The sequence below is a fragment of the Pyrus communis genome, chromosome 16 (genome assembly GCF_041283825.1).
Source record: "Pyrus communis isolate YQ-2024b chromosome 16, ASM4128382v1, whole genome shotgun sequence".
Classification (NCBI taxonomy): domain Eukaryota; kingdom Viridiplantae; phylum Streptophyta; class Magnoliopsida; order Rosales; family Rosaceae; genus Pyrus; species Pyrus communis.
Window position 1 is genome coordinate 8775791 of NC_142580.1, and position 13292 is coordinate 8789082.

General features: G+C 38.2%; 4 protein-coding genes across 5 annotated transcripts; 2 read left to right on the forward strand and 2 right to left on the reverse strand.

The window, feature by feature from the left end:
- Nucleotides 1-614: 614 nt before the first annotated feature.
- Nucleotides 615-3933, reverse strand: LOC137731034 (ATP-citrate synthase alpha chain protein 2). The gene is made up of 11 exons (XM_068470087.2): nt 3320-3933; nt 3046-3207; nt 2858-2938; nt 2523-2574; nt 2285-2399; nt 2100-2181; nt 1888-1983; nt 1567-1668; nt 1276-1392; nt 1059-1175; nt 615-921 (listed from the first exon to the last, which is right to left on the reverse strand). Exons 1-11 carry the CDS (start codon nt 3593-3595, stop codon nt 850-852), a joined length of 1272 nt encoding a protein of 423 aa, XP_068326188.1. The 5' UTR covers nt 3596-3933; the 3' UTR covers nt 615-849.
- Nucleotides 3934-4493: 560 nt separating this feature from the next.
- Nucleotides 4494-6705, forward strand: LOC137732052 (signal recognition particle 19 kDa protein). The gene is made up of 4 exons (XM_068471347.2): nt 4494-4632; nt 5165-5359; nt 5468-5567; nt 6289-6705. The coding sequence occupies exons 2-4, from the start codon at nt 5183-5185 to the stop codon at nt 6420-6422; spliced, it is 411 nt and encodes a 136-aa protein (XP_068327448.1). The 5' UTR covers nt 4494-4632; nt 5165-5182; the 3' UTR covers nt 6423-6705.
- A 414-nt stretch (nt 6706-7119) lies between these two features.
- Nucleotides 7120-8254, reverse strand: LOC137730754 (mediator of RNA polymerase II transcription subunit 21). Its single transcript, XM_068469715.2, has 3 exons — nt 7887-8254; nt 7674-7803; nt 7120-7421 (listed from the first exon to the last, which is right to left on the reverse strand). The coding sequence occupies exons 1-3, from the start codon at nt 8154-8156 to the stop codon at nt 7345-7347; spliced, it is 477 nt and encodes a 158-aa protein (XP_068325816.1). The 5' UTR covers nt 8157-8254; the 3' UTR covers nt 7120-7344.
- A 1083-nt stretch (nt 8255-9337) lies between these two features.
- LOC137732513 (uncharacterized) lies at nt 9338-11360 on the forward strand. 2 transcript variants are annotated; one of them, XM_068471834.2, is made up of 9 exons: nt 9338-9599; nt 9708-9821; nt 9919-9987; nt 10091-10110; nt 10206-10258; nt 10343-10400; nt 10545-10623; nt 10710-10852; nt 10965-11360. In XM_068471834.2, exons 1-9 carry the CDS (start codon nt 9413-9415, stop codon nt 11010-11012), a joined length of 771 nt encoding a protein of 256 aa, XP_068327935.1. In that variant the 5' UTR covers nt 9338-9412; the 3' UTR covers nt 11013-11360. The 2 variants fall into 2 exon arrangements, with proteins under 2 accessions (XP_068327935.1, XP_068327936.1); XM_068471835.2 differs by having other exon boundaries at nt 10370-10400.
- Nucleotides 11361-13292: the final 1932 nt, after the last annotated feature.

The following is a 13292-nucleotide window of genomic DNA, read 5'->3' on the forward strand; positions in this document are numbered from 1 at the left end:
CTAATTAATAAAAATATATCATTGATTAAGTCCAAAATAAAATATGTCATTGATAATATGGCTTAATAGTAGAGTTTTTATTGACCTTCGGCTAAATTACCTCTATATATTTGCCAGGAAAAACTTGTAATGCAACTTTGTCATTTGATTCTTTATTTTTATTTATCCAACACAAGGTGAGAGATGAAATGTAGTATGTAAGAGAAAAATAAGGATGTGAAAATTAATTCCGTAAAGTTGTAAAGTAATAAACATGAAAAAAAATTAAAACACATTTATTCAGAACTGAATGATGACATTTCAAATTCTCTAATCTCTATTGAACGATAACAAGTCATAAACTCGAACATCTTAGATTCAAATTAATAAACACATAGATCTTAGATTTTCTCTTAGCCCAATCCACCCCCTCCCCTCATAGTAGACTATCGCCGTCCCCTTACATGTAGAATATCGTTGTTTAAAAATAAAAATTACTCGCTTCCTCATTCCTTAAAGGTCTCTATAATTTTTGCGAGAAATATTTTCTTTTGCTTATTACCTCTTACTTGTTTAAACTTGAAATAGTCAAAGGGGCAGATAACGGAAGGATAGGAAGGAAAGTAATGCGACCATTTACTTTCAAAACAAGAACACAATGCAACCATTTCCTTTCAAAACAAGAACACACTTAAACATGGTTCATCACAATAAGTCACAATAGTTGAAAAGATTGGAAAACTGAAGAAATTATGCGGTCTCATCTTGCCAAGATAAACTCACAATTCACACTTTTTGCCTTTTTGGCCAAATCATAATACACACTTTGAGGCTGGAAAACTCATACAAAGAGCCACGAATAAGAAACTCTTAAGCTTCATCCACAATGCACTCAATTGCTTGCTTGCAAATTCCGGTCATTGTTGCCTCAGGGCCATAAACCTGCATTGAGAAACGACGTCAGGCTTGCAGCTCATAAGTTATAATCTATTTGTGTTTTACTTCACCCTTTTAACGTTCTTCAAGAGTAAGGCTTGTTAACAACTGAAATCAAATGTCAAAACCAGAAAGTCGCATACCTCAAGAGGAACTCCGAGTTCTTCCCCCAAAGCACGCATCTTTGCCAAACCAGTTTGATAATTTGGACCGCCCCTACGCACAAATATATGCATTCTTGCTGCTTTTAGCTTGGATTCCTTTGATGTCGCAAAAAAGAAACGGTTTGAGCATACAAAACGAAATAAACCAACTAGGCCAATCTATCTATATGATATGAATGTCAAAATGTGGTGGTACCTTCTCCCTTAGGGCTCTAATAATTCCACTGAATGTAGCAGCTACGTCTGTGAAATTAGCTATACCACCTCCAATTATTAGAGCTCTTTTACGACCATCTGGATCAGCTGTTGCACACTGCAATATATGAGAATTTTATTGGCAGTTAGTGTATGCTACATGTAATGGTTGCAACTTGAGTAGTCAGACAAAGTAAATACGAGTGTGTGTGTGTGTGTGTGTGTGTGTGTGTGTGTGTGTGTGAGCAAGAGAGAAGAAAGAGGTTTTCGTAAGAAAAGAAAAGCTTCTTACATCGACCACAACTCTTGCATATTGCAACACCTCTTCCTCATTTGGAGCTCCACTATACTCTGCATAATTTCCAAGTTCTGAAGCATAACCCAAATCTCCAACCTAATTCCCATAAAGATGCCAGAATATTACAACAGGCCATGGTAGGAATTTAAAGGTTCCCAACGTTCAAAGAAACAGAGGGGAGAAATAGCAATAGGTGCACATTCAATCAGAAACAATGAATTAAAGCCAAAAATGGAGACCCAAGATTTTGACAGGGCTGCTACCGGGACAGTATAGCTATATGGTTGCAATACATCAGGCATTCAGGCTACTCACAGTATCAGCATAAATAACACTTGCACCCCCTCCAGCTACCATGGTCCAGATGCGTCCTTTTGGGTTCAACACAGTGAATTTTAAGGATGCGCTTGTCTGCAATATATATGTTTAACTTTATTTTGAACAACTCTTAAAAAAGTGCTGATCCTTAAAGTAAATTGAAATTTATCATAAATTTCTTTCCGCGCAAGGAACAGTTTGGTTTTTACCTTTTCATCCAGAGAATGAATAAACGTTTCTGTAGGACTTAAGACTCTGCCGAAAGGCAGTGGAAACTCCACATTGCCCCATCTGAATAGTATTACAAATATTGTCAGAAGGAAAAATCAAACCAAAAGTGGTTAACTAGAAACAGGTAGAACTAAAGTTTGGAAAATCATCAAGAGAAATATACGTATTGAAGTTCTTGAAGGCAGCAGTGTCATCCAGCTCCCCCCTCATATCTAATGGATAAGGTTCACCGTCAACCAAGGTAAATGGGTTCATTTCCAGGAAACTAAAATCCAAATCTGCAAAAGAAAATCAGGAATGCAAACTTCCTCAGCAACAAGAGCATGTACCCAACTAATTACATAGCTAATCACAGTTTTACACTGTTCTATACTTTAGTAATCCATATTGGACATTCGTACCCTGGAATACAGAAAATACGCCCTTTATGAAATCCCCAATTTTGTCTCTGACCTGTAACAGCAGAATACATTAAGCATATGTCCCAAAACCAACCAAAAAGTTGAATACACAGAGCATAGTAGTAATAATAAAATGATGATAATCAAACGGATTCACAAGAAATATAGCCAAAAAAAATTGAACAGTCCATGTCGCGACCAGTCCATGTCAATGTCGCGAGCCTCATGTATATGCTCATGTTTATTGTTATAACAACACATTTGCTTGCGAGATCTGAAGTTCAAGCTTAACATGGAGAAACGTCAAAAAGAACAGTATGATCTATGACACACACCTCCAATGGAAGAGTGGCAATCAATGGAGCACAAGCGTCATTCGTCATAGGCTTCTCGGTCGGAAGAAATATAGTCTTAACCTATACAACATAAAAACCAAACGCCACAGCAAATTACCAACCTCAAAACCAAGCAGAAAACACCATCCTAAATCCAAACACTCAAAACAAACACAATTTTTCATTACCTTGTCCCAGTTCTCTTCAATTTCGATCCCTCCACACTCCGAAAAGCTCACGGTTGATCCAAGCCTTTCAGACACAATCGAGAGGTAAAATTCTTGATCATGAGGCATGAATGGCTCCACTATAAACGTCGTAATCGGCGCCTTACATCCTCCCATCTCAACCTTTTCCAAAATTTACACAAAACCCATCAAACAAAAAAAATACAAAAATCCTAATTCAAAAACTCGGGTTTCCAAAAGACGATTCAAATCATACGAAATCGGATTCAATTACCTCCTTACCGAGTCGCTGCTTGACGAACTCGGCGACCTGCGCCATGTCCAAGTTCAGGGCGACGAGGCCGCTCTTTCCGCGCTTTCCGAAAAGCATGTCGGGCTTCACCACCAGCCGCGTCGACGACAGCCATGGCAGCTCGTTCGCCAACTCGGTGAAGTCCGTTGACTCGGTCACCTGAGCTGAGTTGATCTGGAGGTCGATTCCGGTGAGTCGTTTCAGGTGCTGCTTGAGCAGCCTCTTGGAGTCGTATTCTCTGATCTTCTTCCGGGCCATTGGGTCGGATTTTCTCGGATCACGCTGGCGTCGCCGGATACGAACAATCGGGTCGGGTCGGGTCTGGTATGGTGCGGTGGAGTGGAGTGGCAAATGATGTTTTGTTGCGAACGGGAAGTGCGCAGTTGGCAGGTGCGGCTGATGAGTGTGTACAGTTGGATAAGATTGTAAAGTCACACGCGTGGAAATAGTCCTACTACATACACGCGCCAGTGGATTGGTTAAGAATCAGATTGCTGAAGTGTGCCTGCCACGTGCCACTTCTCGCCACTTGTGTTCTTTAGACATGGTAGTTAGCGAACTGTGGGAAGCTGGTACTTCAAGGCTGATTATGTCACACTTTTGGAAGTTTCTTAATTTGTCCAACGATTTTCAACAACCAATTTCATGATTTTCATCAATTGTAGCACTCTATTCTCCGTTTCACAATTAAAAACTGTATTTGTTGCTATAGTGATATTCCTTCTTACTTGTACGTGAAAGGTTTTAGATTTGATTATTATCAAAGACGAATTTGAACCACATTATTACTAGTCTATTGTGAGGTTAAACCTACATCATTCCCTTTAGTACAAATGATATCGTTTGTTAAAAAAAATATAAGTATTTGTCAATAATTAGAAAAGGTCTTATTGTTGAATCTCATAATCGAATAAATTTTTTTTTTTTAAAATAATAAAAAGGTGAACTTGGGCATGAGTAAAAATTCAATACCATATTTGCTAAGCTATTAGACTACTTGAATAGAATTAATTTTTTAACATTCGTATATCGGTGGAGGCAAAAAATAATGTATGAACAGCACTACCTTATTGAATATGCGCTGGGTTATAGCTGATCAAGCCCAACCCGAAAAATATAAACGGGCCTGAAATCTTGAAGAGTGTGTGAAGCCCAAATTATTGGGCGTTAAAAGTAAAAACTCATGTTTTCTTCCGCGCGGACGGTCTTCGTCGTCGAATCTCCGTTGCAGTCTCAGTCTCTCGCATATCACGGCTTGCTCTTCAAACTCTCCATTGCTTGTGTTTCAACTTCTGGTAAGTTCTTCAGATCACGCTTTCGACTCGATTCAATTGCTCGAATTTTTTGTTTCCACCGTCCCCCTCCCCATTTCTCAAACTTCAATTGCTATTTTGTTGGGTTAGTTCATTGATTCAATCCCACTTGAATTTTCTTTCTGTCGCTGGAATTTTAGGGTTTCTGTGATCTGGTGCATTTTTACATCTGCGTGTGCTTGCCTTGTTTTTTGTGTGGGTGATTGTTGGTCAGGGATTAAGAATAGTGTACTAAATTACCTTGATTTTGATCTGCATCATCAGGCTTTTCTTGAATATATATGTGTGTGTATTGTTTATACATTCATACATATATATATATAGAAATCTTGAACCATTGAGTATTTAGCTGTAATTGGGATTTCTGATTGATCTTCGTCTTGCTTATAGCATATTGATTGAAATGTATATTCTTTTTCCATTTAACATTTCGATGTTTTTTTTGTGCATTTGTGTCTAGGAAGGAAAGAAATGTGATGGGTTTGTGTTGTAATTAAATAATTTTATCGTGTAGGTATTCATTAGCTGAGTCATGGATAAGGAGACCCCCAATATAAAGAAGTGGGTTGTTCTTTATCCGGTTTATATTAACTCGAAGAAAACTGTGGCTGAAGGGAGGCGAATCAGTGTTGCGAAAGCGTGCGAGGGTCCTACTTGTGCTGAGATTGGTGATTGCTGCAGCTATTTTAAACTCCCATTTGCAATCGAGGTTTGTTTTGCTACATTTGCACCATCTGTGTCATAAGGTTTGTGCATGTTTAGTTCCAGTAATGGGTGTGATTTGTGCTAATATATGCGGCGTGTTTGACTGTTGTAGATAGATAAGGCTTATCCACGTGATTTCATGCAAATTGGGAGAGTGAGGGTCTTGCTCAAAAAGGAAGATGGAACTCCATATAATCCAGACATTACTTCCAGTAAGTATTACTGTATTACTATTGCACTTACCCTTAATTTTATGACATTCTCAAAGTAATGTATCAGTTAATGCAAGATTTCGGGATGGGACATTAAACAGCAGCCTTTAATTTTGTTGGACTAGCCCATTTATCGTAGGGAGATTCTCAATTATTGCTCTTTGTAATCCTTGGTATTGAGATAAAACTTACTGTGTTAGCAAAGGTATCCTGTGAAATTATTCTCTCTCTACATAGCTAAAGCAAAAGCTATTGTGATATTTGGCAGTTTCTAGCTGTTAGAGTCCCCCAAGTTTACTCTCACCTTATATCATAGGCTCCTAATCTGTGACTCAAGCTGTGGGTTGGGGTGGGTAACGGGGAATGAATAAGATATAGGGTACAGAGATCCTTGTTTGTAACAGTGGGGCATATGCACTCTTCGCCATTCTCGTCTTTGAACCACGGATGTATAACATTGTCAACCTTTACGAAGATAGTTAAAGCCAGAATAAGTCTTACCAACTGGACTTTGTTTTCGAAGTTTTTTCAGTGAGCGTTTGCAAGCGATTCCTTTGTCTGGTTGTCTCATTGATCCTATGAAGGGCGTCGCCACATTCTACAACTCAACTGTTTGCGTTATTTAGTTAAACATAAAATGAAGATTTGTCCTTGTTTTTCGTGTGCCTTTTGATTAATACATGTATATAATTATTTGGTTTTTATTTTGACTGAATTGCAGGAAAACAGCTGATGCTGAAAGTTGCAGAGATGGTTCCTAGGCATCCTGGTAGGACTAAGAAGCAGGAGCCCGCTGCATCCACTTCAAGTGCTGGGCCTGCCAAATCTGGGAAACATGGAAAGAAAAAGAGATAGCTCTGCCGCTGCAGTCTCACAAATCGTCATACTTTTTCTTTGGCATTGAACTCTACCAGAAACCGCACGCTCCCGTTGAATAGGATCCTAGTTTTCAATCTGTCGAAACTCATTGTCAGCTTAGACATTTCTTGTTGTACACCTTATTTAAGTTTGCGAATGCATACACAGGACAATATCAACCATCATGTTTGACGATGATTTATTTGGTTTGATTAGGATGATTTATTTGGTTTTGTTAGAACATTTTCCTTTTGGAAAGTTGGAGATCATTTTTCGTGTCCGTTGGTATTCATGGAAACAAAAAACAAACGAAGTGACTTGACTGCCAAATCTGTTGCGAATGATGTCTCATTCTCCGTTCAGATATAAACGGCGGTTTCTCTGTACGGTATCCATCGTGAACCGGTTAGTAAAAGTCCGTAGTGCCGGATTCTTCAAGGTTTTGCTAGACGCCCTTTCGATTGGAGAATAGTCTTTCATTTCATTGACATGTAAGTAACCCTAGGCTCATAACTTCAGGATTTACCATCTCTCTTACATTCGATGTCTGAGTTTGAATCTTCTCTCCTAATAAGTCTGCAACACTCTTGGACTCGATGTCCGAGTTTGATTCTTCTCTAATATCACTCGTATAAAAAATTAATAAAAAAAACTTAAAAATTTTGAGTTTTAACGATAAAGACAAAATAAAGGGTAAAATGAATAAGTATCAGGATTTACTTTTTAGCATAAAGATGTGGTTTTTCGTTAAAGTGACAGTACTGGAAGCTTTTTATTAAAGTTTCCAAAATTAAAAGCATAAACTCTAAAATACTGTCACCACAATTACACAAGATCCATACTCTCAGCAACCGGTTAAAAAAGAAAACGTAAATTACAGTGGTAAATTTCCTAAGAAACAAGAAGCAACTCTAGTTTTTCAATCTGATTTCTTCATGTTCAAACAGTGATCCGCTGCTTCTCCAAACAACTCTCTGACCTCTTGCAATTCTCTCTCTGCCACCATCAAAAACCACTCAGGCAAACAAATGAAACATAAATGAAACTGTACCTATAAACTTTTGATAAAAATAGAATTAAGGAGATACCGAACAAACAATAAGCCGAATATAAACCATAATTCGGTACCAAATTACTGTATTTTCAATGTCCTCGGCTTATATTTTTTACTAAAATTTTGTAACCGGTTCTATTAGCGTATTATTGGTCAAATGTGACTGGTTAAGTTAACTGAACACACTGACTGACCTGCAGCTTCCAGTTGCTTCTCAAGCTGTTGGCCGACGGCGTCGTTCTCGGCTTGAAGCTGAGCAATCCTCCTCAGCTGAGCTTCCTCGCCTCCCTCCGACAACGGCAGCGCCGCCACCAATGCATCAAACTGCACAAGTGCAATCCTGGAATTAAAATTAATTGATAAAAAGAAAACAAATTAGATGCCACGTCAACCAACTCAAAGCCCACCTGCTTTGCTGCTTTCACTAGATCAGCACTCATCAGCTTGGGTTGCTTCGCGAACTCCGTGTCACTTTCCGGGGTCGGATTCGGGTTTGGAGTCGGATTCTGGTTGGGATTCGGATTCGGATTGGGATTGGGGGTCGGTGCGGATCCGGCTTCCGGGTAATTTGGGGAGATTCGGACCGGAGGCGCATCCCGTTGTAGCGTTCCGATGGTGGTGAAAGCAATTGTCGCGATCGTGTTCACCTTTTCTTGCAACTGGCTGATTGCGTCCATCACTCTAGTGGCTGTCCCCAAAACACAGGAAGCAGAAACACTTGAAGGAGAATATCAACTAGTACGACGTCGTACTGGGTTCGTTCCCCCTTTTGTCCAATTTCGATGGGCTTTGGTAGGCTTCCTACGTGTGTTACATTCGTACAACTATTATCTTTAATCATTTTAAAAAGTATGATTTGAAAATACTTTTAAAATAATCGAAAATACTTTTTGTGAAAATATTTTTAATATTAATTATTAGTGGATTTTGAAAAAGTACTTGAAGTGCTTATTTGATATTTCTTCTAAAAAAACACTTAAAAGTACTTTCAGAATCTAAAATCAATCTCACCCAATGCGCTTTTATTCATTTTAAAAATATTTTTCAAACGAGTCCTTAATGACACATCTATCCTACTAAATTTGACTACGTGTATTACCTTTAATAAAAAAAATTAGTGTGCCATGCAATACATTCGATCAATATATAATGAAATAAAATTGTTCAATGATGTGTCTTTTACACATGTACATTATATAATATTAAAATATGCTACAAATATATAGTAAGCCTAATCGTTTAATTTTGCCATTCTTTTAATGGAATTAGCACTAGAGAGGCATGTGCAGCACCTTAAAAAGTCTAATTATTGCTGAGGGTACCCTTAGTGCTAATTATGTTTGAAAAAATGTTAAGAGAATAAGCAACTTTTGCAAATCAAAAAGATTTTCTGATATTGTTTGGTAATAAAAAATAAATAAATAAACTGAAAGTGAGTATGGTCATATAAGCAATTGCTAGCAAAAACATCTTATTTCGGTCATATGTGCTTATTCGTAAAGTACTTCCAAGTCCTGGATTTTGAAATTACAAAATCATAATTTGGCTAGAACTAAAATGAGCCAACAACTATATCATCATGATTTGGCCTTGTAATTTTATTTCAAAAGATAGACACACATTTGCAACACCAGCGTAATTAATCGCATATTGTTACGTTAAAAAGTTAAAAGATATTCTAAAAAACAAATTTTTTAAATTATATGTAAATAGAGGGATACTTAAAAGAATCAACTTTTCTGCATATGGCAAGACACATTCAAGTGCCTTAACGGCTTAACCCGCCAGCAGGTGGCAATCTAGGAATCTACTCATGAAAAATGACATTAATGCCCATATGCAACTATATCATCACGGGCGAGCGCAACAACGACAAACCCAAAAACGAAACCGACTGAAGAACAAAGGAAGGTGAAGACTCTGAGAGAGAGAGATGACGATGGGAACGACGACGCAGGCGTACGGCGAGTCGCGGTACTGGGACAACCGCTACGCCAACGAATCAGGATCGTTCGATTGGTACCAAAAGTACCAATCTTTGGCTCCGCTGATCAATCTCTACGTCCCTCGCCATCCCAACCAACACAACCGCATCCTTGTCGTCGGCTGCGGCAACTCAGGTACGTACTCTGCCTTCTCCCTGCACCCGCACTCACCCGATCAGATGATTCAGATCTCCCATTTGATTCACACTCAAAACTCAAAAGGAATTGGTTTCCAAAACGCAGCGTTCAGCGAGGGGATGGTTGATGATGGGTACGAGGATGTGGTTAGTATTGACATTTCATCTGTGGTCGTCCAAACTATGCAGAGCAAGTACTCGAATCGTCCACACCTCAAATGTCTGTTTTTTTATATTTTAAATTTGATATTTTTATGAGTTATTTATTTGTATTTTGGTTAATTAGCTCTTAATTTTGTTTATTAATAATTAATTAGATTTGCAAATGGATGTTCGAGATATGAGTGCTTTCGAAACTGCTTCCTTTGATGCTGTTGTTGACAAAGGTACTTCATTTTTAATTATCGTCGTAATTATTTAATTATATTCTCCGGCACAACTAAACTAAACTGCGGAATGCACTTCATATTGTGAATTTTTATTTTTCAGGAACTCTAGATTCTCTTTTGGTAAGTGCTGATAACCCTTGTGCTATGTTCTTGTGCTTGTTTTTATGTCGTTTCGCTATTTATGATTCTTTTGTTGTGCGATTTTTCATGCTTAGTGTGGAAGTAATTCGCGGCAAAATGCTACCGATATGCTTGAGGAAGTTTGGAGGTATAAATCTCTTTTAATAAGTAAATGCAGTTGTCCTAAACTTTTGGTTTTGCTTATTTTCTTGATTTTGTTCACCCACCATAGATTAAAGCGGTTAATAACAACCTGTAGGGTCCTCAAGGATAAAGGAGTCTACTTTCTGGTAACGTTGCTTATTTTTTTGTTCTCCGCCTATGATTTCGATATACCCTCCCTTCCCCCGCCCAGCCCGCCCTCTTTTTTCGTATTCTTGTTTTGCAGTTTGTGCATCCATAACTTGTCTCAAACATGCTGCATGCTGCTGTAGGTCACATATGGTGCCCCATTGTATCGTTTGCGCTTGTTGAGAGAGTCATGCTCGTGGATGATAAAACTCCATGTGATAGGTTCGTTGAGTCGTATTTTGCGTGGCATTTGATCTTTTTTGTTATATATGTGTTGATTTCTGTCTGTGCCATCACCATGTATGCAGGGAAACTTTCCCGTGAAGATAAACCAGAACCTCCAATATGGGATCTGACAAATCCTGTACCGCTGCATGGTGATGGAAGAAGCTCAGCGGAGGAATTGCTAGGAAACAACCCTGATGTTCATTATATTTACATTTGTACCAAGGTTGGTGAAACAAATTTCCTATCTTGGCAATTTAGTGCGTGTTTATCAGATAGGAGTGAGGTGTGTAAGTTGACTACAATTTGATTACATGTATTTCCTTTCTTTTGGTCAGGATAATTCTTTAAAGCCAGGCGTTAAGCGTGAACCCTCGGTCGATTGAGGAAGATAAGTATCTTCAACCTCGTACGGTTCATCATTCCCCGTACCTGTGTTGTTGCATGTGTTGAAACTTCAAACTGATAATTATACCTTCTATACCATGTGCTAGTTTCATTTCTTACTTGAGATGACTTTTTGTACTTACTAGTCGGTTAACAAAAGAGGAAAAAGCCGGCTCAGTAGTAAACGGAATGCCCAAAATTTAGCCGAGGTTTCCAGGACAGAGCTAGGACGGCCCTAGCTAATCTATAACTGCTACAACTTGCAGTCGTAGCTTGTGATAAGAGCATTTTCAGGGGCTTGTATTTTTGCTTGTTCTTTTCTTCAATTGCAGTTGAATTTTCAGCTTCTTGTGGAATTGAGAGTGACTTGTTGGTTTGTTTTTTGCTTTAGAGCAACTCCAGCCGACCAAAATAGGCTCGGCCCAAGCCTAAAAAAATAGGTTGGCACTGTGTAAAACCCTCAACCCCTAAAAATAGGTCAGCCCAAAGTCCAAGCCAGTTTGTAGGCCGGCCAAAAATGGACTGAGTGAGGAATCGGCCTATCTAACGTCATACTAGCATCAACATGATGTCAGCGAATGCCAGATTTCTTTTTTTTTTTTTTACGTCAAGCGCATGGGAAACACACGTGCGTTCCCGATAGCAACCAGATGGTGGGCCCCGCCGATGCAGGCACACTAAAAGGGCGCGGGACATGGCCATGTGGCACGTCTTCGGCCGTTGGATTTTCAACAACTATTTTTTTGAACAGTTAGATTTTCAACGGTAACAAAATTTTGAATTTCAAACCCAACGGCTAGTGATGTGGCAACATCTAGGCCATTTGATTCCTAGATCAACGGTCCAGGATTTTCAGCCAAAAAACTTAAATAAAAAAAAGAGATAAAATGTCAGAATTCTTACCGTTGGCCACGTGTCCAATTCTGGGCCGTTGGATTTCAATCTTTTTCAAATCCAACGATCCAAATTAATTAACTTAATAAATACTAGCATTTGCCTACACATTTTGTGTGTATGAACACATTTTTTTAGAAAATGAGAGAGAGAGAGAGAGAGAGAGATAAAAAGTGGGGTAGTGGGAGGTTTTTGTTTTTGGTTTTTTTTTTTTTTTTTTTAAATATTGGAGGTATTTTAACATCACTTGTAGGTGAGACTTCGATAAAAGACAATAAAATTTGGACCTGTGAAATTACATTATTGCCCATCATTTTTTTAGAAGACTAATTTGTCTTTTCACCCTCTTTTGGTTGACAAAGAGGGTTTCATTAATTAGTAGAGATTATCAAAAATTTATTAAAAATTATTTTAAAATACATAAAAAAATAAAACAAAAATTTATTATTATTTTCAATAAATACCTAACCATCATCTTCCACCTTACGCCACATTTCAATATTTTCAACACTTTGAACCAAAGCTTTCATATACTTTTGTGTGCAAAAAATGGCTACTTGGATAGTCATCGAAGATGTTATGTTGTGTGAATATTGGATTCAAATTATTCATGACCCGCATACGGATAATGAGATGCCGTTGCGTGAATTTTGGAGTTGAATTACTACAGTGTTTTGCGAGAGGCTTAGAGAAGACGCAAGAAGTAGTCAAGGTCTTCAAGGTCGTTGGAAAAAACTCAACAACTCGCTTACTAGTTGGAAAAACGTCCTCTCAAGCTTCCTCTAATATGAGTAGTGGCAGAAGTTTAGCAAATCAAGTGACAATATTTTTATTTATTTATTTGTATTCCACCCACATCAATATTTTAATTGATTTATTTGTATTACACCCGCATTTTATAATAATGTCTTATCCCACATTTTATACACTTCAAGCACAAGCGTGGTACAATGCAAACAACAAAAACAAATCATTCACCAAATGAGAATGTTGGAATGTTGACAAAGATTGTCCCAAATACAAACTTGTGACAACTGGTACATGACATCCCTCTACACAGTTCGTTAGAAGCAGACCCGGACCAATAGGAAGGCAACACATTTGAAGAGCAGGAAGGGCCGCCTGAAGGAGTGCCGGAGCTGACTCCTTCTAAAATGATTAGAGTTTTATTAATTGGACCCTCTATGTGCTTAGGTGCAATTATTAGCGGCAATTCCGTCATTCCTATTTCATACGATTCTTCAACGACTGAGTATCTGTAAGTCGATCCCTTCTAAAATGTATATTTTAATAGTAAAAATACATACATGAAAAATATGATTTAATGGTTACGTTTTACAACAAAAGGGGTCGATACTTTTCCAACAGAGGGGGTCGATACTTGG